Raw genomic sequence first — 27,174 nt, forward strand, 5'->3', positions numbered from 1 at the left:
CTCTGACGGTCTATTAATCATCTCTATTTCGTCACACAGAATAATGTATCAGTAGGATATCAAAATACTGATCATTTAAATATGTTCAAATGTCCTTGTCTGTAATTGCCTACCACATCCTACATAAATCAGGTGGCCTTTTGCACAGGAAAGAATACAGACGGCTATTCCCTTGAGTATGAGTGTGGTTGGCATATTGGAAGCACTCTTGGCCAACAACTTCAGTACAGTTTACTTCGGGATACGTCACTTAACTTTGTATATAAGTTACTTGTGATAAACTATGCAGGTTGGGTTGCCTCGCACACTGATTAAACAGTACCATTGCACAAGGCAATGAGCTACTAGGTCTATGTGTCCGAATGCTGAAGTAAGCTGGAATGGACAACATCTGCAGCCAAAATTAAGTTTGCCATCACAGACATCATGACAATTAAGAACCAGTTAACGGCTGGTAAATTGGAACTAATGTGGAATTTGGTTAAACATAGCGCTTCCGTTGAAAACATCACCCTTCCTGCATCCTGTTCAAATCCAGTCCAAGGTATAGTAGGAGTGTGAACTGTGAAGTGAAAAAAAAATAAACATCCATGCTCTCTCAACGTGAGTCGGGAATTTACACGTGATTCTGTCCAGCCAATTGTTGAGCCCGTCGCAGGCACAACGCTTCTCATGCTTGGGCACTGCAAGTGGGATAAAGAGTTCCGAGCATGCGCAGTGGAGACTACTCTTATGAAACCAGACTGCTGAGCCGGGGATCTGTGAAAACGGCGTTGCTCAAGATCCACAAGGCGAAACCAGGGAAAGAAATGATTTTTTCTTTGAGGTTGACATAGAAATCACATTTGGGGACCACTTCAACTGTAAGGTAATATGCGTTGAATTCATATATAGCTAATTTGGGGGTTAGAAAAGAGAAGAGCCATTGAGTTGACTGAGGTTGCATAACCAATGATCCAGTGATCCCATTTCAGTCTTCAGAATTCTCATTCTTCACTAACTTCTCAAGTCTCATTGAGATGAAAAAAAAAATGTGACTACTGTATTTGTATACCCTATCAATTGTTTTCTACGTAACTTGTCAAAACAGTCATAAAATTGTAATTTCTACCATAGCTTATTGACCTGATTTCTTTCAATACCCTAAAGTCTACGTGTTTACGTGTAGCCTAGTCCAGACAGTTGGCAACCTCAACAGTAGGCTATGGTTTTTAGACAAGGTGAGAAGACCTCGTCGTACAATTCTACGTAGAATTGGTTTTTGGAAAGAGTATTCTCCGACACTTATAGCTAAATCATTTGTGAATCACATTTGTAGTGCAATATAGCCTGGTTGTATAGTCTTTTAAGTATGTACGTTGTCTTTTAAAGCCTCTACTGTACTGAATGCGTGACACTAACTCACTGTAGGGGGATAATTTTAATGAAGTAGCTTACTTTCTGGTCAGGTAAGGTTATTGGTAAATGGTAAATGGACTGAATTTATATAGCGCTTTTCTACCTTAGCGGCACTCAAAGCGCTTTACAATGTTTGCCTCTCATTCACCCATTCATACTCACACTCACACATACTGACGTTATTGTGTCATAAAGCCTAGACAAATCCATGATGTTGACTTAAGGATATTTTCTTTGAGTCTACTTACACATACACAGTAGATTCGTTGAGGTTTTGGGGTTTTAAGAGATCATATGATTCCCTAAACGTGTAAAATACTTAACTTCTCATAGGCTAAATCACACTTACAAATCAGGATTAAATCACACTTATTAAACAGAATTACTCAGCAAGATGGACGTTTTCTCTGCACCATATTCTCCCAATGAAACGGCACTATGTTATGTCAATACCTCGCAGTTTAATGTATTGGCTAATTACACAGTGCTATTACATTTAAACAACATTACCCCTGTGAGTTTTATGTTTACATAGCATCCCTCTTTCCTCGTCATTCATTGTTAACCTATCACATTCCTTCTGGTGGTTGTAGTAGACTTCACTTGTCAGTATTGCTTCCTCACTTGCCTCCTGCGTTGAGTGGGTCGCCAGTGGGACTTAGCAACCCGCACCACCAAAAAGCTACCATTCAGTCACCCAGATGACTACTATAGACCAGGAAGCCATGTAGTCATGCTGTTGGCCTGGAGTCTGTGTAGGGGAGGATGCCCAGTGGGCTGAAAGGGGTCTGGAGCCATGTTGTTGTGAAAGGGTAGCCCTGGTCCATTCTTGTAAGCAAGATCTACATCATACACAAATATAATTGCTTTAGACCTACACTAAAATGATCAAATGTACTTGAGACATATTTTCATTTGATAGATTTATACCAAGGTGTGTGTCCAGCCAGCAAAAACATGGTATAAAAACTGGTTCTCTGTCATTAAACATTGAAATATAATCCATTAAAACAAAAAAACTTCAGTTTCAAATACTGGAAGAATTTATGATTACTGTGATTCATTATTTTCTCTCTGTTTCTGTCTCCAAACCAATTGCCTCTGCCCCCTCATCATCAGCCATTTGATGGCCCCTAATTCCATCCACTGGTTCCGGAAGGGCCTCCGTCTGCATGACAACCCTGCGCTGCAGGAGGCCATCCGGGGAGCCGGCACGGTGCGCTGTGTTTACTTCCTGGATCCTTGGTTTGCCGGCTCCTCCAACTTGGGGGTCAACCGCTGGAGGTGAGTGAAGCGGCAGTTGTCTTTCTTTATATAGTTCAGTTGTGATTTGGAGTTGTGCTGTGCAGAACACGTGGGGTCCGATTCAAGGTAAAGCCCTTATTTATATCCATCCTCTCGAGGTGTAGTGTGGTCAAGGAGGTCCTCATTTGGCTCAAGCTATTACCTGTGCAACAGATTACTGTCTATTTTAGGGACATGTGTACATGGTCAACCCAATTGTACCGAGGACTAAATACATAGGAGTGGCCGCAAGGTGTTCGGTCTTATCCCTGGCATAAATGCAGCCTCAAGCATCTTCAGTCGCAGAGGGAGATGTGTGCAGAGAGCTCAGGGCACATCGTTTAAATCAATCTGCCAGCACACATTGGAAGCGAAAGGGATCTCTCTTCTCCACTGATTCTTCAGACAAACATGTTTTCCAAGAGGCATTGCTGCAAACTAGGTTGTTATTGATTGGTTATAGACTGAGCTGTGTGACAAAGAAGAGGAGGTCACTACAGCTCCTGTTGTTATTAACCCTTCCCCAGCCCGGGTTACACATTTCTCCTGTTCCTTTAACACCTGTCTGACTTACTCCTTAAATAGCCAAACATGACATTTGTCAGCTGGTCGGACACCTGGGCCTGCTGACTAATCCTTGGGTAGAGATCTTGTTGAACGAACATCAGCTTAGTGTTAAGATGGCCAGCATCCTGGAGCTAGGCTGGAACCTCTGATGGCTGTCTGGTGTACCCAGAGTTCAATTGCCAAACTTCCTAAACACTGATTTTGTAACCAGAAAATTAGTTGAGGTTAATTTCCAGTTTGAAATAGTCATTGGTGACTTTCAATGCAATTCTGTGGTTATGTTTAGGCATAGCCTATGCCTTATATATGACCTATATAAAACCATATGACAATCTAAAGGCACTGCTCTTTTTTATTGGAAGGACATGAAACTCTCTAGTTCTGGAGGGCCAAGTGAGCTAGTTAGTAGTTGGCTTCTCTGCTGCGATACAAAGATGAAACAGTGAGCATTTCTAGTTGCTCCTTTCTTTACCTGCTTCTTGAAACCTTCCCGTCCTATCTGAGCAACCGATGATCTGGAGGAACCTAGGATCTTCTCTTTAGGATTACTTTTGAAAAAGGGGTCTGTTTCCTTTGGCTTTTTAGTTTCATTTCCTTTTTAATACAGTTTGTGGGAACTTTTGACCCTGGATTTCTTTTTTACCAATGGATTTACGGTCATCGTAGGAGACATCTTTGGTCAATGAGTCAGAGCACAATTCAGTTGACAAAAAAACTGTCACTGTCAAAAAAGTAGTTGCGAAGAGAAAATCAGAAGAGAAAAAAACTTTTAGGTCTGGTGAAAAAAAAACTAACAAGAAATTGCTACATGGAAAGAATTTAGGTTAGTATGCTGGCAAATGCCATTTGAGTCATTGGTTGTCATGGTGATGACCCAGTTTTGCTTATGCTGCTCATGCAGCTTGTCCTACTCTGACTGACATGTAGAACCAGGAAGTTGGGTGAAATTTGTCAGGGGCATTAAGGAGATTTGCTATGTTTTTTTGCAGAGTTTTTTTTATTTAGAGAAACACTTCTGTCTGGACCAGAATATGAGGAAGTGGATGTTATTTTTCTGGCTGTTGTCTGTAGATGTAGGGCTTCTTTTTATATGATTGTCGTGTTGTTTAGAGCAGGGTTGTGTGATGAAGCTCCCGCTCCAGTCTGCTCCCAGTCCAGAGGGGAGCTGCATGCCCTAACTGGGTTGGCTGAGGGAGCAGGAATGAGGTTACTGGGCTAATTTGGACCGCTCCACACAACGTTAGCGCCTGCGCTCTGAGAACTAGGCCATACTGCTTATATAAAGGCTGACGTATAATCAAGCAGCAGGCCGCAGTACACAGGAAACACCATGGGGGGTCTTTTTTCCCACAACAACACACTCACACATACACTGACTCACGTGTTAGCACACGCGCACACAACGTCATTCAGGCACACGCACACAGACCAAAAAATGTACATAGCCTACTTTCCTTACTTTGTCTCACAAATGAACACAAACTCTCACACACTGTATGTCACGAGACTCTCACAGACACCCAACCAGAGTAGCACACCAGCAATGTAACTTATTTTGGGCAACTGAACAATGAAAATATGGAAAAAATCTGTAATTCTAAATCAAGTTCAAATGTTAAAAGTTTTTTTTACAATGTGAGCATGAGAGTGTTACAGATAAGCGTTACACAGAATCTGCTATCCACATGTGCTTGTGTGGTTTGGCAAATCTGTGAATGTGTTGCCTAACCAGAGATTTGGAGCAGTGACAACTTGACTGTCGCTTTGGTCTGGGCTTTGGTGTTTGGGGACAGGCAGGCAGACAGGCACACAGACAGGCAGACAGGCAGGCATACTAAACCAGAGCACCCATCCCTCCTTCCCCTGACCTTAGCTGATGAAAGTTTCCAGTTGCTAGGCTCAAACTGCAACCCAGGAAGACATTTGGAAGTTGATTGAATGAAATTCCTTTTGTTGTCGGAAGTTACCATTTGACCAGAAAATACAAAGATTTATCACCCCCATAGATGGAGAGGAAAATGATTTTTATGGCAGAGAGTCTGTAGTGCGTCGTCAGCTACTGCGGTGCCCCAGCCAGTCAAGAGAGACTTGAAAAATAGAACAGTGTTTCATGAGAACCCATTGATGACTGTGAAGTGTGAAATGTTCCCTCCATAGCAAAAGAAAACAACAACGCTCATTCAATCAGAGGTCAAGGATGGTTCCGGGTATCTTACATTTATCTCCAAGGGTGGGTAAAAATGTGAACAAGAAAAAGGAAGGTCTCTGTGAATGATAACTGGTGACAACCTGCTACAGTAGCACAACATGACCTTTGTGGTTTCAGCCTTGCTGGATCGTCTTCCTAACTCTACAGTCCTCCAGGGCTCTGGTGTACATGCAGGACGGATTCCATGTGTATTGGTGAGGTGAGGTGGTTGGAAGTAAAGACTAATGGAACTGCGTCAGACTTGACCTTTCAGATCGGCGAATACTGATTAACAGAACCCTTGACTGTGGGAGTTATGAATAATTAAAAAGGTCGTTCACAGCCTACATACATATGTTTTCAGGTTGAAGGACATGCTTTCATTCGTGTAGGCCTACTCAACCATACCAGAGTGTATTGTCCCAGAGCCTTGTGGGTCAATGGTAGAACAGGGACCTGATGTGGAGATGTATGGTATTGCAGTTACGTTGTTGGTACTGATCACTTGATGAAATAAGAGGAGGCTATAATGTCATTAAATGACTTGCTGAACAAAAAGTCTACACTACACTACTCCCAAACACATTGAGCCTTATTAATTGTGGTGACATTTAGAATGAAATGTACGACAGTGTTTAAAATGTTAATGAAAGAGGCTGGATCTTAAGATATAACTACTGTAAAGGATAATAGGCAGACACCATTGAACAGCAGAAAGCTAAGAGTGTGTCATTATACTGTATACCTTGGTTTGACTCTGACTCAGGGACTGCCCCTCATCTGACTCTCTGCCTCCACTAACAACCTGTCTGTCTTTCACCGGTTTGCTATCCGTCTGTTTGACTGTATCTTCCTCTCAATCCTCTCAGGTTCCTGCTGCAGTGCCTGGAGGATCTGGATGCCAGCCTGAGGAAACTTGACTCCCGCCTCTTCGTCATCCGAGGCCAGCCTGCCAATGTGTTTCCTCGCCTCTTCAAGGTGACAAGACAAGAACAGCGGGGATCACCTGCTGTACATCAGATTAGAACCAATCTCTCTCTTCCATAGAGCAGGGATGTTCAATCCTGGTCCCCGGGTCCACTCTCCTGTATGTGTAAGCTTGACAAAGACCATTCATTTGAATCAAGTGTGCTGGAACAGAGAAACATCTCAAACATACAGGACAGTGAACCCTGAGGACCAGGATTGAACACCCCTGCCATAGAGCATAATTGTCTTTTATCATCAATGAGTGTCCTTTTTCCAAATGGTTACTCTAAAGTCGGACTCCCAACATCCTCTCCAACTTCCTCTCCAGGAGTGGAAGATCTCACGGCTGACGTTTGAGTACGACTCGGAGCCCTTTGGGAAGGAGCGGGATGCTGCCATCAAGAAGCTGGCCAAGGAGGCTGGGGTGGAGGTCATCGTCAAGACCTCTCACACCCTCTACGATCTGGACAAGTAGGTCAAACCCTCTACACACACCTCACATTCCTCTCACTCTTCTACTTCAACATCTTCACGCCTTTTTAATACACGTTATGCCTTTTAGCACTACAGATTCTTACACCTGTCTCTATCTCTCCTGCCCCCCTCTACCCTCTCCCCTCCACCTGCCCCCCTCCACCTGCCCCCCAGGGTGATCGATCTGAATGGTGGCCAGCCCCCTCTGACCTACAAGCGTTTCCAGACTCTGGTCAGCCGGCTGGACCCCCCTGAGATGCCGGTGGACACCATCTCCAGCAGCCTGATGGGGCGCTGCATCACGCCTGTGTCTGACGACCATGGGGACAAGTACGGGGTTCCATCCCTGGAGGAACTAGGTGGGTCTGGTCAAAGATTAACCTCGTCAGCACACCAGTCTGTCTGGTTAAATAGTTACCTAGCCAGCCAGAGCACCAGGCAGGCAGAAAGGCTGGTGGAACTGGGCTTTGGCTCTGGTCAAACAGTCAAGTAAAAATGACAACCAGACAGCTATTTGTCTAGGAGCTGGTGGTGGTTGAGAACAGAGCACACTGACAGCAGGTCCAGTCGTGGTTCAGCTGGAGCCAAAGATCAGGCTATTTCTGTCTGCTGAAGTCTGGAGACCTGGGCATAGTCATGGCTGACCCCAGATCAGTACAGTACCTGGCAGACAAACTGATAAGAGTGACAGACGCAGAGAAGCTCACACGGAGACACTGTAACTGTAAAGGGATTATCTTAGTTGAACATGGATGTGGCATTAAGATGAACTGTCCTCCCCAGGCTTTGATACTGAAGGCTTGCCTACAGCCGTGTGGCCGGGAGGTGAGACAGAGGCTCTGACCAGAATAGAGCGCCACCTAGAGAGAAAGGTGAGAACTGTCCCTGAGACACGAGAATCAACATGAAGGGAAATGCATATACTACTCACTCTCTCTCAACCAGTGGAACCAGGGTTCGTTGACATTTCTGTCTAAGCCCTATTCTCCCACCGGGTCTCCCCCTGACTCCCCCCTCTCTCCCCCTAGGCGTGGGTGGCCAACTTTGAGCGCCCCAGGATGAATGCCAACTCCCTGCTGGCCAGCCCCACAGGCCTCAGCCCCTACCTGCGCTTTGGCTGCCTCTCCTGTCGACTCTTCTACTTCAAACTCACCGACCTCTATCGCAAGGTCAGACCTCAGTCCATTGACCTAAGTTAATTTTTCCTACACGAATGGGAAATTGCATTTCAACTATAACAGAAGGAGTCTAGTTGGTTCCGTCAGAGACCTGTAACGTGCTAGTGTGCTTTGCTGATACCCCCCCAGGTGAAGAAGAACAGTTCCCCGCCCCTCTCCCTGTACGGCCAGCTGCTATGGCGGGAGTTCTTCTACACGACCGCCACCAACAACCCCCGCTTCGACAAGATGGAGGGCAACCCCATTTGTGTCCGCATCCCCTGGGAGCGCAATCCCCAGGCCCTGGCCAAGTGGGCGGAGGCCAAGACGGGCTTCCCCTGGATCGACGCCATCATGACCCAGCTGAGGCAGGAGGGCTGGATCCACCACCTTGCCCGGCACGCCGTGGCCTGCTTCCTGACCCGCGGAGACCTGTGGATCAGCTGGGAGGAGGGCATGAAGGTACAGGAGAGAGAGAGAGAGGAGTGGAGAGGAGTGTATTGGAAAGGCAAGCGGGGGGTTTGGAGTGTGAAAGGTGCTAGAGGGTCACCAAAGATGGGAGCTGGTGCAGTCCTCTACGGTAGCGTCCTGTTGGGCGGCTGACCATGGAGCTGTCCTGTCTGACTCTGCAGGTGTTTGAGGAGCTGCTCCTGGATGCAGACTGGAGCGTGAACGCTGGCAGCTGGATGTGGCTCTCCTGCAGCTCCTTCTTCCAGCAGTTCTTCCACTGCTACTGTCCTGTGGGCTTCGGCCGGCGCACAGACCCCAATGGAGACTTCATCAGGTGGGTCCATGTCCTGGCAGGCCTGAGTTGGTCCCCCTCCACATCGCTGTCTAACTATGGAGAAGAGAGCTGATGCTCCCTCCAGGCCCAGCACAGGGAGGGCATGTCGGCCAGGTGACATTGTCACTGTAGGATACTTTGACTGAGAGGATGAAAAGGTCTCCCAGTATACTGTATAGTAATGTACATGAGAGCTCATAAAACCATGACATCAATTCATAAATGGAATTAGCTGGCTAGCAGTCACAGAAGAGCCACTGTAAGGGGAGTGTGACTGGCAGGTGGGTTTTTGAGAACAGAGAATCTAGACTGGGGAAGGTGGGGGGGGGGGGGGGGGGTCATGGTTAGGGACACCTTCTCACCCTCTAGATGGGAGTCCTCCTACCTCTGGGTAAGTGCTGCTTCAGTCTGTCTGTCTTCCTCTCTCACATTCTCTCTCTCTTTTCAGTCAGATGTACTGAAAGGGTGAAGGCACACTTCTCCTGTGTGTGTGTGTGTTTTTATCTGTGTACTTCTGTCTGACCATTCTAGTGAATGTGTGTACTTTGTAGTTTGACACGAGCTCTCTCTCTCTCTCTCGTGTAGAAATATTGCGCCTTCTGACACTTTTTCTGTTTTCAAGACAGCTTTGTTTTTGTCCTGTCCCTATTTTATCTGTATGTTTGCCGTTCATTGGGATTGGGTGAAAAGTTCAGCCGTCCCTCTCCCCTTTGTATATTGTAGTTGTCTGCTTTTAAGACGAAAGCCATTCTCAGCCAAGGCACTTGGAAGCCTGTTAACTGTGAAACCAGTTTGGGAAACCTTCTGTGAGGAGACTGGTCCCCGATGTTCCTGGTGGAAGGGTTGTGGTCCCCATGTGGGTAACTCGGGGCCCACCAGACAGACAGACCAGAGGGCTGTGCTGAACACTGCAGTTAGCAAGTTTCTCTGCCTTGGCTTGGGATCACTGTCGTCTCAAAAGCGAGCGATGGCAGTCGGAGGGGCAGGGAGGGGAACTGAACCTCTTACTCATCCCAAAGTGTTTCTTTGGTCTGACCAGGGGCCAGGAGGGAGGGAGGGGCCTGGGAGGGAGGGAGGGGCGTGGGAGGAAGGGAGGGCCGTGGGAGGAAATGAGGGAGGGTCACTGGTAGGTTCACTGCCTCTGATTTTCTAACGCGTTTATAGTAGGAATCTCCCTAGCGCCGGGGCTCAGGCAGGATGCCTCGGGGCGTCCGTCTGTCATGTGGTCTCTGGGCTGTTCCATCCACTCCCCCTGCTCTGCTGAGGCCTGGCGAGCCCTGGTAAGGTCCGACCGAGTAGGTAGGTGGCCTCTCCTTGTACAACAAGCACCAAGGAAACCCCTCCAACCAGCAGTCCTCCAGGGGTCCTGCACCCCTCAGACATCAAACTCCATAGAGCCCTTTGTCTACTTCCACAGCTGCTCTCTGAGTGTTCTGGAGGGTTCTTAGGTTTCACAGGCCTATATTTGTCCTACGTTGGATCTAGTGTCTTTTAAGTGCCTACAAAGGTGTACATGGTGTTCATTGGTCTACTTATGGTGTTCATTGGTCTACTTATGGTGTTCATTGGTCTACTTATGGTGTTCGTAGGTCTACTTAAGGTGTTCATTGGTCTACTTAAGGTGTTCATTGGTCTACTTATGGTGTTCATTGGTCTACTTATGGTGTTCATTGGTCTACTTATGGTGTTCATTGGTCTACTTATGGTGTTCATTGGTCTACTTATGGTGTTCATTGGTCTACATAAGGTGTTCATTGGTCTACATAAGGTGTTCATAGGTCTACTTATGTCAGTGGTCTTCATAGGTCAAGTTAATGGCTCTGCTTATGGGTTCCATGCTTGTTGATAGGGCTACAGAGGTTTACTTACTTCAGGATGAGATACTTTATTTTAGGTGTCAGTTGAATGGGCATACTGTAGTATACAGATGGTAGTTCATTTTGTGGTACTGTTCTGTAACTAGTATGTATTAGATGTTTCAAATGTGCATGTGTAGAAGCTGTAAGATAGCAGTGCCATTGGATTACTTACCAATTGCCTGTTTCATTCCTAGTTGTAGTTTAATTTTAGTAAAACTAAATCTAGTTACCTGTACTTATTAACTGATATCATTTTTGCTTTTGTGGCTAGAACAAGTTTACTGTGTTGTCAGCTGTAACACTTATCATGCATCTCTTACATGTTTTCTCCTAGGAACATATCTTATATAGACGTTTAGGTGGATCTGACATGGGATTCATATGGATCTATATCTCCGCACATACACAAACATCTTAGATATTTGAAGAGGATTAAGCAAGGACACACAAAATAAAAAATAAATAACTTCACAAAATTGTCCCAAAGCCACTCCCATGCACTACCACAGAGTCTGGAACCTTCTGCATACTAATGAAAGAACTCTGCCGTTTTAATCTCTCCCTTCCAGACGCTACCTCCCCGTCCTCCGGGGGCTCCCTGCCAAGTACATCTACGACCCCTGGAACGCTCCAGAATCCGTGCAGACGGCTGCCAAGTGCATTATCGGTGTGGATTACCCCAAACCCATGGTCAACCATGCAGAGGCCAGCCGCCTCAACATCGAGAGGATGAAGCAGATCTACCAGCAGCTGTCACGCTACCGGGGACTAAGTACGAGCTAGTTAACATGGTAGAGGACTGGTTACGGATAGTTACAAGACTAGGTATGGGCTAGTTAACATGTGCTGGGAGTAGAAAGGCCTACTTCAGATGGTCCTGTACAAAGTAAGTTATGAAACTGATAAGAATGAATCAAAATGACTTTATAGGGACTATAGAAAATACATTTTTATATAAGGGCTGGTTAAGGACTAGTTAAGTTACTTAAAATACTGTGTTAGGAATAGTTTACAGGACTGGTACATGTTATGGGTTAACAGGGATTGGAATGGATTATATGATGTTCCTGACAACAACCTCTCTCCTGCACGTCAGGCCTGCTGGCTTCTGTGCCCTCCAACGGAAACGGCCACGGAGGCATGATGGCCTACTCTCCTGGAGAACAGCCGTCTGCTTCCAACACGCCACACGGTGAGTTAGCCACAACCTACCGCCCTAACCTGGGTCAAACACACAGGTTCATGTGATCTAAAGGTGCCGTGTTCTCTCTCCAGTGCCCCTTGTGTCCGGGAGCTCAGTTGTCACCGGTAACGGCAGCGGGAGCACCCTGCTAAACTTTCCCAGCGAGGACCAGCCGGGGCCACGAGGCGTTCAGCAGCAGCAGCATGGTAGGTCATGAACTGTGACGGTCTCAGCTCAGGAATCTGTACTCTCATGTTGTTCAGCTGGTGATAACCTGAAGTTGACTTTGTCTCCAGGTTACCAGTCAGTGCCCGAGCCTAGCTTGGCTGTGCCCAGCAGCACACTCTACCACCAGTTTGCTATGCCTCAACACCCAGGTAGCTGAGACATGCCCACCCACGCACACACACCCTCACATAAACACACTTATCATCTCAGCCTAGACCCTCTGAACCATGGATGTTCTAACGTGTGTGTGCTGTCGGTCTTCAGGGCGCCTGCTGCACACGGGAGGCAGCGTTACAGGAAAGCGGGGACGCGAGTCGCTGCGTGACTCACTCGGGGAGGAGGACAATGACTCCTGCTCTCTCCTCAAGATCCAACGACAGAGCACAGAGGTCAGTCTGGGGTCGAGGGTCAAGCGTACTCACATATCATATAAAGGCCACAACATGTATTGATATGACCTCTTTATGACATTGTGACTTTTGACAGTGTTATGATGACTGGTCCTGTTTGCCAGCAGGGCCGTTATGATTCTCTCTCTCTTTTCTCTCTCTCTCAATTTTTATCCAGAAGACCTAGTGAAGTTGGAGACCACCCAGGATATCTTGATTGAGTCTACACAGTACTGACTCGACGGAAGGCCTACATTATCAGGGGACAGAAGATACTGGGTTTTCCTCACCCACACAAAGTTCAAAACAATATTGCCTCAAAATCCATCAAAAATTAGATTTTGGATTTTTTTGGGATTGCCGGGAATCAGAGGTGAAATGAATCTAGTTGGAGAACTTTGAAGAGATGTAGAGGTAGTTAACAGTTCCACATCAGCAGGCCTGCCTGTCCTCAGGGGGGGACCTCTGTCCTCAGAGGGGGACCTCTGTCCTCAGAGGGGGACCTCTGTCCTCAGAGGGGGACCTCTGTCCTCAGGGGGGGACCTCTGTCCTCAGAGGGACCTCTGTCCTCAGAGGGGGACCTCTGTCCTCAGGGGGGGACCTCTGTCCTCAGGGGGGGACCTCTGTCCTCAGAGGGACCTCTGTCCTCAGAGGGGGACCTCTGTCCTCAGAGGGGGACCTCTGTCCTCAGAGGGGGACCTCTGTCCTCAGAGGGGGACCTCTGTCCTCAGGGGGGGACCTCTGTCCTCAGAGGGGGACCTCTGTCCTCAGGTCTAATACTTTTTCTACCACAGCCAGGCAGGATGTTTAGGATGAAGCACATCTTGAGGTAACAACCACCAGCAAGGTGACACCTTAAAACCTGTGCCAGCATTATTAGACAGGGCAAAAATGTGTTCGGCTTCTGCTAAATAACCAAATGGAACTGATAAGAAGGTGTATTATAACTTCAATGGGGCAGGGGTCACACATTACCAGCACATTTTACATATTATTTCAAATAATTTGATCTGTGCCAGTTGAACAAGATTGTGACGTATATTCACTCAAACATTACACATTTTGTACCAGCATGGTAGCTGATCACTGTACACCGGCATACACATTTGTAAAAAAAAAAAAAGAAGAAATCACTTCTCGCTATAGTATACTATCAGCACATGGTGTTAGTTTCCCTATGCTTAACTGTGAAGCCATCTACGGTATGCTTAAAGTTATACTACTTTGTGATTGGCCCCTAGCAACTGTGAGTGGAAGGTAGTTTTTATTCACTGGTTCTGAATATTACAGCCTGTAGCATCCCATAATATCATTCAACTCCAAATTGACTAATTGAGTAACAACTACAGGTTGAGAAATCCAACCAAGGATGTTTTATAGGTAGAAGAGATACAGGTACAACAGATTGTTGATTGGAATACACGCGTGTGTATAGAACCACACAGTTTATACATACTGTATATTTTTTATATTGTGCGAGTGTTGTGGTGATGTGTAAAATTGACTCGATATAAGAAGTACATCATATGTACAAAACATTTTTGTATCAGAATAGGACAACAGTTTTCCTTGGGATTCCCTGTCTCTCTGTACTATAAATACTGCACCATACTAACATGGCTAGAGAAGGCAGCTACATAAGATCAGGTGCTCAACGTCTGTGTTACAGTGTGTATGCAGGTGTTTGGATAAGTTAATCAGTAGCATTATGGATGATTTGAGTCTTGTTCTGGCATTACATGTCAGTTAGTGGCATAACGGCAACTAACCAGCGTTGTAGAGACACTCCGTCACTAGGGGGCAGTCACAACCACGGCTTCTGTTTTCAGCCAGACTTCACCTCTGCATTCCTATGGGGATTTCATTTTTATTAATTTTTTTGTGGTGAGTATGAAGGAAAATGACTGGAATTGTGGACTTGATACGTTTGGTCTCAACCAAAAAGAGGCTTGCAGAAAAGATCCTTGGCAGTTTGATTTGAGGGTTTTCTCAACCCCATAATCTGACAGTACAGGGTAGGACCATGTCTGTCACACTTGTAAAAATTTTGTTTTCTAAGATTTCTTATAAAAAACAAAAATCTCAAAACAGGATGGAAGTACAGTCAAACCTTAAGGCAAGATGCCATCAATGTGTGACCCAACATTCCTTCTTGTGTATGTAAAGGTAGGAAGTAGACTCAGTTGTTTGGAGTTGATCCTTTACCCATCAAATATCAGAGGGTGCCAGGAAAGGTGTGGTGATCCTCTTAGCTCTCTCTCTTGTCAGCGGACAAACGTGTGGTACTGCTAGTGACCATGGGCTAGGAAAACTAGGGGGGGAGAACTGAGGTCATTATGAAAACTTTTTTTTGTGTTTTGGTGGTGTGATTTTGTTGGTTACAATGAAATGTACATCTTTTTTCATGTGAAAAGCTGAAGGTCTTTCTTTGTCCTATGTTCTTTGTTTTCTTTGTTTTATGTAAAATGAACATGAAGCAGGACATTTTGTGGTCATTCTGTGAAAAGTGTTATTGTTTGTAATCAGCCTTGACAGTAAAATAAAATGGGTTTTAAAAACTTTTTATTTTAACTTTTTTGTGGTTTGTTTTCATCTGTTGAAATAGAACATATGGAGGGATTGTGGAGACAAGGCACATCCCGATCAATGAAATGAATGGGGCAAACCCACAAGCAGCTTCAGACTGAGACATGCAAGAGTACTAGTCATTTGAAAACAACATGAACATTAAATTGGTAAAGTAAATCAAAGCTTAATGAGACCCCAGGTTCTACATAAACCTCATTGTTTGAGGTGCTGTGGCTCCTGCTGGTCAGGAGTCCATCTCTCTGACAGGGTGAGGGGAGTGGGGTGAGTCTTGACTCCTTCCAGCCTTGGTAACCCAAACCTGCATACAAGTGATGACTTTCTCCTCCCTTCCTTCCCCTCATTACAGTGAGCTCTTGTCAAAGCAAGAAATGATGAGCTTGGCACTAATCTTCCAGTAGCTAGTCCATTAAGAAGCCCTTGACTGTAACTTGAAGACTCATACAGAGCATGTCAGCCAAGACCACTCCCTGATGCTGCCTCAGAAAGACAACACGTGAATTCAGCTTTACGCTTGCGTGAGGACGAGGGTTTGGTGTCACCTCAGCCCCCAGCTAACTCAGTGACAACTCTCCTGGCTTTGATCCAGTACACTTGTTTGGATTACCAGCGCTAGCTAGCTAGCTATATAGAACACTTGCATGAGGAAGGACAGTGAACATGATAATGCAGTGACCACCTCTGGAAATGAGATAGCGCTCCCCAGCTAGACGTCCACCTTATCACGAACCACAATGTCACCCTCCTCTCCATTTCCCCCCTCTCTCCCTCCATCTCTACTCTCTGTTTTTTTCCCTCCCTTCGTCTCCCTTTCATTTCACCAAATGTATCAGTGTTTTGAATCACAATGCCTATTTTATTCACCTATGTCCTTCCCACATCCATCTCTCCTAGTTACCTCTTCCCACCTATTCTTCCTCCCTCCCCCATCCCCCTCCACTCGCCCTCCTCGCTTTCAGTCCTCTCATTGAGGCTTCATACGCCATACCTCTATTCTCCCTCCCCCATCCCTCTCTCCTTCCCCCATCCTTTCTCCTGTAGCTCCTCTATATCTTTCATTCCTTCAGTCCCCAGGCCCCTCCCCCCCCTCCCCCCCACCCCCCCCCCCCTCCCCAGTCTGATGTGTAGATGTGTGCGCAGGTTGCAGGGACCTGCAGCTGATGCAAGGTTAACACTGTCTTATACAATTATAGAAGTTTAACCTAGTACTATAAATATGGATTTCAAGCCAGGGATCGGGTGTACTGGAATTTGTATTCCCTTGTTGCATCCAACAGACCAACTGAATTCTTATTAGAGAATAGAACCAGTCTGCACACACATGAAACAATGCACTGTTTCATTGGGCTGAGTTTATTGAATTTGAATAGATTCAACCTTGCATTGATTCCTGTCTTTAGGACCGAGGTCCCTGTAGTTGACCTACTGGTGGAGAGAGGAGGGGATGGTCCTGTTGGTGATGATATTGATCAGACGAGCCCCTAAGGCCATGATGTTATTGATCAGAGCACATTGTGGGGACAGTGGCTCGGCTCATAAACACTGCTGCTACTGCTCAAACACTCAATACAGGTGACATCTCCTCCTGCAGCTCCTCCTCTAATCACATCCCACATCTCCTCTCCTCCTTCTACCCCTTTCATTCTCATTCTACTCTCCTTCTTCCCCTCATTATTTTCTTTGCTCCTGTTCCTCCTCCTCGTTCCTGTTTGGTTTCTGCTTCCGTTCTCGTTCTCTTTCATTCAGGGGCGAGACTCTCCCTCTCTCTCTCTCCCTCTCTCCCTCTCTCTCTCCCTCTCTCTCTCTCTTTCCCTCCAGATAAACACATGTTTCTCTGAGCTTTGATCTCATCAGGGCATTTGTCTTTCCCTAAGACCACAATTAAGAAGATTTAGTCCGACATCCATTCTGCTCCCCACATCAGCTGTACTAAAGGGACCACAGGGAGAGAGGGAAGTAGAGAAAGAAATAGAAAAAATGGGAGAGGAACTACAGAAGGAAGGACCACTAGCCCAGTGGATCTGGATATCCTCCTCTTTTTAATTGACAGAAATGAAATTATGTTGATGTTTAATTTCATAATGGATTTAGCTCTGCCTTTTCTGCTCCTCCACCTAGTCCCCTTCCCCCCCCCCCCCCCCCCCCCCCCCCCCCGTAGGGAGAACCCTGGTTCAGTCTGTAATTGCTTGTCAGATCTCTCTCTGTCTGCAGCTTTCAGGCCTGTCATCTGGCCGCCTCTCTGACACAGCGTCACTGCTGGTCACCCCCGGCCACCTGACCTCTCATGTGTGGTGTGTGAGTGTGCAAGTGTGTCGGTGTGTAAGTGTCTGAGTGAACACTGTCTGGGAGTTCTAACCTCTGATTGGTTCCCTGGGGTTTAGAGAAGCAGTGTAAGATGAAGGGGCTCTGCAGGGCTATTAAACAGTTCATGCTACTTCGCAGACTGTCCCAAGGCAGACTGGGAGAAATCTGCCCTAATGTTCTACCTGCCAATCAGCAAAACAGCTTCTGGACACACACACGCAACATGGAACTGGAATCTGAGTGGTGGGTTTTCTGTGAAATACTGTAGGTACTGTCTTTCATGCTTGCCTATGTGTGAGCACACTTGTGTCAGCATGCGTGTGCATGTGTATATGTGTCAACAGTGTACAGAGCGTGACAGAAAGGTGACAGTGCAGGGACATTTCCTCCTGGCTTACAGACACTATAATTGCTCTGTTGGTGATTAACTGCTCACTATGGACCATAGCACGGCACACACACACACACACTCACCAATGCACCAGAGGGGGGAAGGGGAAGAAGCAGAGAGAATGTCAAATGTACAGGATGGATGGTTTCTGTGTCTTGACCTGAGGAACATCATTTACCTCCATGTTGCCAGATCTGAGTAAACACTCAGATAAGCCTCCACATACAGTGTGGTTTGAAGGAGAAAATGTAGTTCCTTATCTGTAATATTCCATTTCCCTCCAATCTAATGTACCGTATGAGTTATTCTTATAGACAGGTGCATGCACCCACACACCCACACACCCACACTAACCATCAAGTGCTCTGCTTCCCAGTGATAAACTGCAGTAATTCATTCTCATCAGAAAATAGAAATGCTTTTCTGCTTACCTCATCTTAGACCATCACAGCAGATACTGCACTAAACCGGTTGATAATGCATCTATTTTCCTATTTATCTTTTCTTTCTCACACTCACAGACACACACTCACAGACACACACTCACAGACACATACTCAGACACACACGCAGACACACACACACTCAGCCTCATGCTTCTTTCCCCCCTGTCCAAACAGTTTCATGATCTCTTCCATTCAGACAATCTCATCTAACACTGCCCAGGTGAGCAAGAGGGGGAGGGGGAGAGAGGAAAGAGAGATGGAGAGAGAGAGCGAGAGAGAAAGAAAGAGAGAGAGAGAGAACATTTCAAAGAGGGGGAGGAGGAGGAGTGGGAGGGGTAGCGACAAATGGAGAAAAGGTGGGAGGAGGGGGCTGAGTAGGAGGGGAGATCTGTTGCCCACAGGAGAGAGAGAGAGAGAGAGAGAGAGAGAGAGAGAGAGAGAGAGAGAGAGAGAGAGAGAGAGAGAGAGAGAGAGAGAGAGAGAGAGAGAGAGAGAGAGAGAGAGAGAGAGAGAGAGAGAGAGAGACGATGAATAGTGACAATTGGTTTGCTGCTGATGCTGCTGTGTGAATATCTGCATTCACTGCCGAGGGGCTGCAGAGGGATGCTACCCGGTGGTGCTGAACAAGGAGAGCACTTTTAGCTGAAGCTGCTGCTAGCAATGACCACCTTCTGCTGCAGGCAATTACTGCTGGTTAATACAGCTAGCTGAGCTGCTGTTGTTTTGTGGAGGCTGCCAAGCTGAGAAACAGAACCAGAACGTGGGAAGCTACCCAGCTTTTCAGAGAGGAGGGGGAGAAGGAGGAGGAAGGGAACACTCGTCTGCAGCCCAGCCCAAAGAGCGACACCGCTGCCTGGGAAGGAGCCAGAGACAGCCCAGCCTAATGGCTCTTTCTAGGAGGGATGCTACTAGACCCCTGGCATGTTTCGCTTGTTTCCAAGCCTGCCTGCTGCCAGCCCTCCGCGTGCCTGCCCCTGCCTCTGATTCCTCCTGTTTCCCTGCGTGCATTTAAACTGGATTAAAAGAGAAGGAGATAGGGAGAAGGAGGAGAGCGAGTCTCCTACAAAAAAAAGGACAGGATTCTGAAAAAAACGAAACAAGCACGATTCTTTTTAAACTGGACATTTTTGTGGATCATTGTTGCACAGAAAAAAGCTTTGAGGGAAGGGGAGCTGGACCACAGAGACTGTCTGGTTTAGGCTACAGGATTACGTATCTGTGTCACAGGGTGGCACTGCCATTTCAATTCATTGTTCGTTTATAGTCATGGAAATGTTTGGGTGGTTAACTGTATCAAAGATGCGTCTGTGGTGATTAGTCACTTGTGGAGTGTTAGGCATTTCGATGAAGCTCCAGGCTGCATCAGAAACCATGGACCACACTACTCTTTGACTCCAGTCAACAGGTCAACCAATCCACTGGCCAATTAGTTCATTTGACGTCTGACACCTTTCTTTCCCTGACTCTTCACGGACAGAATACATGGAGAAACATGTAAATACGCTCTAGACAGAATGTCAGGAGGGTGTCTCATTGATTTGATTCGGTTGTTGTCTCTCCCTATTTCCTCAATGATGAGCTGAAGGGAGCAGAGATCAGTGAGTAGGATGCCTAATGAAGAATGCCCCTAGGGAAATAAGTGGCCCTGCTAAGGGTAAATATCAGCCTCATCCACCCTCTCCTCTCCCCCTTCTTGATGAATCCTCTCTGCTTTGATCCCAAATCCTCAGACACCTAGGGAATTCTCCAGGAATTATTTGGAATAGCATATGCAAATGTGTGGACTGAATTGTTTATCTGTACACATCACAGTCTCTAGAGTTTGCTGAAAGAACTACTATGTTGTTCCCTGAAGGAAAAAGGCTGAGTTTATGATGAGGACTATGATGAAGATAATTCCCACAGGAGGGAAGTGAGATAAATATTGTTTGTCTTCAGAGCAGTAATTTAATTCGTATAGTTTTATTAGTACTGTGTTTGATTTAATATTTAAACATACATTCTTTTGGTCCATCTACGCTGATAATGCTGTTTGATGTTAAAATGAGCACAACGATTTAGATACAAAAGCACACTGATAATCTGGATTAAAAAGCACAAGAACTGGAGTGAACCAGCAACTGAACCTGAAACAGATTACCACATTTCTGTTTAGGCTCTGTCATTGACCACAAAACTCTGTGTGAGGTTTCTTGTTGATATCATAGAACAGATACCTTGTTTTCAAAAGACTATCAAGACTCTTCTCTGTGGACTCTATGGACTCACCCATCACCATCTCTGACTGAAACCTCCTTCAGAGCCAGGATAAAGAACATTCAGCTACCGACCTTTCCTTGCTAAAGAGAAATGAGTTTGACTGTTTATCTGGTTAGATAAGCTTGACCTTTAAGAAAACCTAAGCTGACTGGAATCTTCGTGGAGCATCATTTCAACCTTCTTGTGCAAGAGACAAGTTGTCACAAGTTGTAGCTCTCTCCCAGACTGAAAACCTCCAGGACTACCAGGGAGGACCTTTCAGAAGATCAAATCATCTTGGAACTTGTGAATCTTTGACATTTTGAGTCCATCATGGGGTGCAACATGTGTGTGGTCAACCGACCAGAGGAGCAGTACCGGGTCATGTTCCAGGTAAGCTCCGCCCTCGTGACCTGATGTGACTGATAATGAATATTCAGTGTTTTCAGACAGCCGTTTGAGAAGGATTGCGTCATTCTGTGAAGGTGTCAAGAGACATACAACTGTGGGAACTGTCTGTTTGTGAAAAGCACATGCTTATTCAGAACACAGTCGTGACTCATACTTTATGCACACTCTCCAACCCCCCCACACCCACACGTGCACACCCACGTCTTCACCTCAGCTCAGATATACATGCACAATGTGTGAGATACACCGAACTCTTTCAATTATTCAGGCGCTTAGGGTCACTGCAGGTCTCGTCTCTGATGTCTGCCTCTCCTGCATCACCAGGCAGCTGTCATGCCTGTCGGAGCCTTCGCACTGAGGTTCAAGGTTTAGACCGGGTCTGCTTTAAACATGGTCAGATCTGACAAGCAGAACATCAGGTAGGACAGGCCAGTCAGTCATTTGAACAGCTCAGAAATGATTCCACAGAACAGCACATGGTCACTCAAGAGTTACCTTCCATACGATATAAAACACACACACACACACATGCACACAGACAGATGTTTTCCCTGCCCTCCAGGTACTCATATCCACCCCCATCATCACTCTCTCTCACTTCCCCCTCAACACCCCCGATCACATGGTCTCAGTACCCCACCTTGGCAGGGAAAGTATGTCAGTATCCCTGTGTGTGATTTATTATGATCCAACAGTGTGTCCGACCTGGTACACTGTCTGAGAGGGATGAAGATGTGCTGCAGTGGGTGTGAACACACACACACACATACACTCTATACACACCTACACTATACACACAACCATAGTGTTCTATTCTAGTCTGTTATTGTCTTGGTGCGGTCATGCTGCATCTTGTCCTGTGCACTTGGCTGCCATTAGCAAGTCTCTGCAATGCAGTCAGCCACACACAGGCTGGTCCTCAGATCTAACCAACATGTTGATAAGCTGTATCGAATGCTTTATTAATGCATGCTCTCACTGTCAGAGCACAGGGGAACTATTACAGAGCTGCTCGGTTGAGGGGGCCTTCAACACACACACACACACACAACTGATCTGTCTTTGAAAAGAGAGAAGCTTTGGTGAAACTCTGCTGTAAAGAATCTTTGATATGAGCGATCAAATGTCGGGAATCCTCAGGGTAAGCCACCAGACTACTGAGGTGTATCAAAAAAGCCAAGGAATATACCATTTGATCCCTAATCTGTTCCGCTCCACACTCCCACACCATCTTTGTGTGTGTGTGTGTGTGTGTGTGTGGGTGTGTGTGTGTGTGTGTGTGTGTGTGTGTGTGGGGGTGTGTGTGTTCGGCTGAGTTCCTGCGTTTCAGTCTCTCTCTCCTGCTTTCTCTCTCCCCCTCTCCTGCCAAGCTGTCAGATTTGTCTCAATGGGATGCCGTTGCCAAGGCAACTGGCGTCATTAAGCAAGACATATGATATATGCTTTTGTCACTCCAGGAGCACGCACACACACTCTCACAAACACGGAGCGAAAGTAGACGTTTGAGATTATCCAGATGCATTCATACTCCAGTGCGCAATGAGACAACCATCGCTACGCACGAGCGGGGAACAAAATAATTACATGACAAACGTGAGGTAAAACATTCCACCATATTTATGTGTGGAGACATACATTGGCATGAACTGTAGCGTGTGGTTACATCAGTAGGTGTCAAACGTGAGGCCTAACAAAGTCTCCAGGGGGCTGTGTGGTTTCTCTCAGCACAGAGTCATCACTACTGTTTGCATGCAGATGATTATGGGCCATGAACAGCATGTCAACAACAAAGCAAATACCCAAGGTACTCGGTTTGTTCGATTCATGCATTATGAATGTAGCTTCAACATATGGCACAGTGGCATAGTTAAAGTAAGTAAACCTATCCACACAAAGTTGTAAAGTCACGCACACACACCAGATTCTCAAGGCAGTCTCTGGAGACTCACATGAAAGATCTGAACACTTGACCTCTATGGTCCAGGCTTAGATCAGGGAATTGGCTCTCTATCACAGGCAATACACCATGGTACAATACACATACACATACACCCACACAAACAGACACACTACCTAGGAGCAGGGATCAAGGATTTAGCCCCGTCTCACTGCAACTTCACCTGGTTGGCTCTGGGAATGATAGGGGTCCGAGGTCAACGCAGGCACCGGTGGAAGAGGAGAGGACGTGGGATGGAAAGAAATATGGAGGGATGTAGCTGGAAATGGAGGGATAGGACCAGAGAGCTGAGGATATGGATGAGCCCGGTGGCAGAGAGAGATAATGAGAGGGATTGAGAGAGGAGAGGTTGAAGGAGGGAGCTATGGAGAGCAAGGGAGAGAGGGATAGAGGGAGGGGTAAAGGTCAGGACGTGGACGACACCAGGAGGCTTAAACTGAGCTCTCATCTCTGCAGCCTTGATCCTGGGGAAGGGGAGAAGGTAGGGGACAGTGAGAGGACAGGGAAGGAGAGGGGAGGGGAGGAAGATTGGGGGATAGGGGTAGGAAGGAGAGGAGAGCACCATGAGAACTGGGGGAAATGGGTGTTGACAGGATAGTTAATACTTAATGAGGAATGGAAATCAGTGTGTATGACTACTGGAATGTGAATAGTAGAGAGGGGAGTGGAGTGGAAGGGAAGGGAGGGAGACATGTTTATTGTTTATTTTATTGAGCAGGCAGGAATTGACTCTGTATTCCCTGATACGGCAGGTGTTAGAATGTGTCATGCATTACAATTAAACTGCCGAAACAAAAGCAGGATAGAGGGAGGGAGGGAGGGAGGGAGGAGGGGGCTGATGGAGAGAGAGAGAGAGAGAGAGAGAGAGAGAGAGAGAGAGAGAGAGAGAGAGAGAGAGAGAGAGAGAGAGAGTGGGGAAGAGAAATGATAATGTTTGTGGTCGGAGGCTCACAGTGGAGAGAGAGAGAGAGAGCGAGAGAGAGAGAAAGAGAGAGAGAGAGAGAGAGAAAGAGAGAGAGATAATATTTGTGGTTGGCTGTTCACAGTGGACATGTATTTAGAATGTCATTGTTTACTGAGTCAGAGAGTCAAGGTCGTGGATGCTGGTACTGTTTGCTGAAAGCAGGAACAGAGATAACTACTGCCTCCATCATCAGGCCAATCAGGACCAATCACCAGTCATTGTCAGCATAATAAGCCAATCGATGAGGACCAGACAGCAGCCCTATCCACCTTCTCTGAAAAAGCTGCCTTCCCCTCCTTGGAGAAATAGCTGGTCTGACACAACTGGATTAAAACAGCTGTGTTCGATATCAGAGATTACCTCGTAAACGGGAAGAATAAAGGTTGCGATTTGAAAGATAACACCATGTGCAGTTCCTTCCAGGTGTTTTTAATCAGCGTCCCTCGGAGGAGACACTGGAGCAGAATGTTGCCTCTGGCTGCATGTAGGCCATAAGATATTGATGCTACAGAAGGCATTGAACAGTGCTATTTCATTCACATACTAATGAAGTGTCTGGTAAAATTCAGTCTGTCTATCGTTGATTAAAATTCCCCTCTCCATTTTCTCCCTATTTCAACAATTGATGGGCAAGTCTGTCTGTAACATGGCTGTTAGTTGCTCATATAAACAATGTGCTCTGCAAGACTTGTAAAAGTGAAGGGGCTTTCCCTAACCATTGTGCTCTTTTGCTCCAACAGAAAGGCTACCTGAGCAACCCTCTGAGGCCTATGGATGGACACACCAAGGTAGGAGCACACAGAAGGAAAACGAGTGCGTCATCACTCTAGCACACACACACACCCTGCACACACACACACACACAACACGCCATCATGTAATAGCTGGTTACCACGGAGCCTATTTCTGCTGGGCAGAGCAACACAGTCCTCCTCGGCTCCCTGCCTCCTGATCAGCCAGCTCTGTACCAGAATGGATCACAGCTACCCTGTCTCCTCCTTCCCTGAGAACTCCATCTATCTATCTGTCCTTCACAGCTGCCTCATATACTTTATTAGGTCACTGACAAGAGACACTGACTTGATAAACTATGCCCATCCCTCCCTCCCTCCCTCTCCCAACCCCTCCTCTGCAGGTCAGGGGAAGGAGGCCATCTTTGCTGCCTCAGGACAGACCTCCAAACTCCCAAGAACCTTTGCTTCTACAAGGGGGGCGTAAAGGTACATGTTCAATTAAATCTTTTTTGGGGGGGGTTGGACTTGATGACCATTTGTACTGGTCCAATGTTTACTCGTTAATTGACTATGATCCTCATTGATTTCTATGAAGGTCACAGGAGGAAAGCAGGCACAGGGGTGACCTCCTGTGCCCTGGTCGCCATTCCAGACTGCGTGGACAACACCACGCAGACGGACATCAGCTTCCAGAACATCCTCACCCTAGGACGGGGCTCTCAGCCCCACCCTCCTCCCCCGCCACCCTCCCCACCCCTGCCGCACCTCATGGAGCAGTACACACTCAACCAGTTGTAAGTGGCCACAGCCAGAACACACTCAAGTAGCGAACCGTGACTCTTAAACCTTGGCCCTCTGACCCCAATTACTTATCAAAAAAAAAAACACAATACAGCACGCACAGCATTAGACCTACATGAAATTGTGTTGGTCATTATGCACTCTTTGAGCCAGCCCTTGCAACACTATTTACGGTAATTGTGCATAATGACGTTGCGTTGGTACATTTAGCCTACAGATTGACTGGTCATTCTGCATTAGTGTTGCGCAATAAGGCAAATTCTGATAGGGTGACAAAAGGGGATTTTTTCATTTAACTCTTTACATTCCAACACAAACTGAAAAGGCAGAATTGAAGGGTTTATTTCAGAAACATTGTCTTTAGACTGTCAAATTATGAATTGATCAAATAAAATTTGAACAGATTACTTTTAAATATATATATTTTTAGAATATATTAGGCCCTCTCTGAGGGCCTGGAGGACCCTGACAGTTCCCAACGATCTGGGTTGTAATTCCCTTAGTCTCAAAGCCATAAGATTAGCAAGAACAGGCCATAGCTGACAGTCGCTGTTAGACTGTGTGAAGGGTAGTCATCTGTAGCACGGCTATCCAACCCTGGTTTTCACTAAAACAGTGTCTTTGTGACAGTGTGATGAGATTGTTCCTTCCCCTCCTCCTCTTCGTTCTCCCCTCTCAGTGGAACGTTTGACCAGGACTACGACCCCAATGACTACTTTGACATCGCTCACCACGAGGTGGATAGGCAGGAAGAGCTGGAGTATGAGGTATGACCACTTCCTGTTTACAGGAAGCCCCTCTGTGATGTACCGTCCTTTACCATACACATCTCCCTCCTTCGCCACTCTGACTGTGATGATGAAGATGAGGACGTTGATCATGATCATGATCACAGTAATGATGGTGATCAAGATGATGAAGATGATGACAATTCTGTAACCAGGTCTTCACCTTAAAGTAGTTTACCTGGCAACTCTTCTCTCACATTAATGTTCACCTGTGCATTCCTTTTGGTGTAGTTCCCATCCACTCGTTATTCAGTTTAGTTACTTTATCTAGTCATCCAGGGTTAGTTTATATACATCCTTTACTTAACCAGGGTTAAGTCCTCTGAACTAACTAGGACTAGTTTAATTCTGTCATCTAGTTATCCAGGACCAGTTTAGTTATATTACCTAGTTATCCAGGACCAGTTTAGTTATATTACCTAGTTATCCAGGACCAGTTTAGTTATATTACCTAGTTATCCAGGACTAGTTTAACTCTGTCCTCTAGTTATCCAGGGTTATGTCCTCTGTGCAGACTGGCAGCTCATTACCCAGCAGTGTCAGGGGACAGACGCTCCGTCACTCTTGTAAACCTGAGGGAAGCAAGGAGCGGCTCGAAGGTTCCTGCTGGCTGTGCAGAAGCCCGTCTCTGCAGGGACGGACATGGAAATGAGATGACTGGACCATAACAGACTGTCAGAGAGGGGCATTAGAGTGACGGGTTGGACTGTTAGAGGCGGTGGTGGCATGCAGCAAGCCATGACAAGGGACACTCTGTTCTAATTTATGAACGCTTAATTAAACTGGGGTGAAGCTGAATATGCAGTTAGTTTTCTGATGTTCAGCAACATTGGGTTCTCCACTCTGAGGGGACGAGGATGCGTCTCTTCAGCAGTGCGGGTGGCACCTCCAATGTGCGGCGGCTTTCCTTCCCTCACTCTTTTCTTTCTCTTGTTCCATGCCTCTCCTTGTCTCCTCCCTTCCTTGTCTCCTTCCTTCCTCGTCTCCTTCCCTCCAGGAGGTGGAGCTGTACAAGGGCAGCCAGCAGGAGAAGCTGGGGCTGACGGTGTGCTACAGGACGGATGATGAAGAGGA

General features: G+C 46.5%; 2 protein-coding genes across 2 annotated transcripts in view; both read left to right on the forward strand.

Annotated features, from left to right (window-relative positions):
• The first annotated feature begins 752 nt into the window (after window positions 1-752).
• LOC136945442 (cryptochrome-1-like) lies at window positions 753-15,051 on the forward strand. Its single transcript, XM_067239253.1, has 16 exons — window positions 753-868; window positions 2,518-2,682; window positions 6,307-6,415; window positions 6,735-6,877; window positions 7,055-7,239; window positions 7,664-7,752; window positions 7,909-8,049; window positions 8,188-8,499; window positions 8,670-8,821; window positions 11,250-11,452; window positions 11,777-11,872; window positions 11,956-12,069; window positions 12,160-12,240; window positions 12,356-12,480; window positions 12,659-13,007; window positions 13,234-15,051. The coding sequence occupies exons 2-15, from the start codon at window positions 2,525-2,527 to the stop codon at window positions 12,665-12,667; spliced, it is 1,917 nt and encodes a 638-aa protein (XP_067095354.1). The 5' UTR covers window positions 753-868; window positions 2,518-2,524; the 3' UTR covers window positions 12,668-13,007; window positions 13,234-15,051.
• A 5,727-nt stretch (window positions 15,052-20,778) lies between these two features.
• Window positions 20,779-27,174, forward strand: part of LOC136945325 (PDZ domain-containing protein 4-like) — a 10,702-nt gene continuing 4,306 nt past the window's right edge. The window contains exons 1-6 of the mRNA XM_067239089.1: window positions 20,779-20,838; window positions 24,518-24,565; window positions 24,913-24,997; window positions 25,107-25,305; window positions 25,992-26,079; window positions 27,098-27,174. The exon at window positions 27,098-27,174 is cut by the window's right edge and continues 22 nt beyond it. Of these exons, the coding sequence (XP_067095190.1) occupies window positions 20,779-20,838; window positions 24,518-24,565; window positions 24,913-24,997; window positions 25,107-25,305; window positions 25,992-26,079; window positions 27,098-27,174 (557 nt within the window). The remainder of the gene's footprint in view (window positions 20,839-24,517; window positions 24,566-24,912; window positions 24,998-25,106; window positions 25,306-25,991; window positions 26,080-27,097) is intronic.

This window comes from Osmerus mordax, chromosome 7 (assembly GCF_038355195.1).
Source record: "Osmerus mordax isolate fOsmMor3 chromosome 7, fOsmMor3.pri, whole genome shotgun sequence".
Classification (NCBI taxonomy): Eukaryota; Metazoa; Chordata; class Actinopteri; order Osmeriformes; family Osmeridae; genus Osmerus; species Osmerus mordax.

Coding starts and splice junctions, on each gene's coding strand:
- LOC136945442 (XM_067239253.1), top strand. CDS start 2,525: ATGGCCCCTAATTCCATCCACTGGTTCCGGAAGGGCCTCCGTCTGCAT. Junction 8,500..8,669: donor GCTGGGAGGAGGGCATGAAG/GTACAGGAGAGA, acceptor CTGACTCTGCAG/GTGTTTGAGGAGCTGCTCCT. Junction 12,070..12,159: donor CGTTCAGCAGCAGCAGCATG/GTAGGTCATGAA, acceptor CTTTGTCTCCAG/GTTACCAGTCAGTGCCCGAG.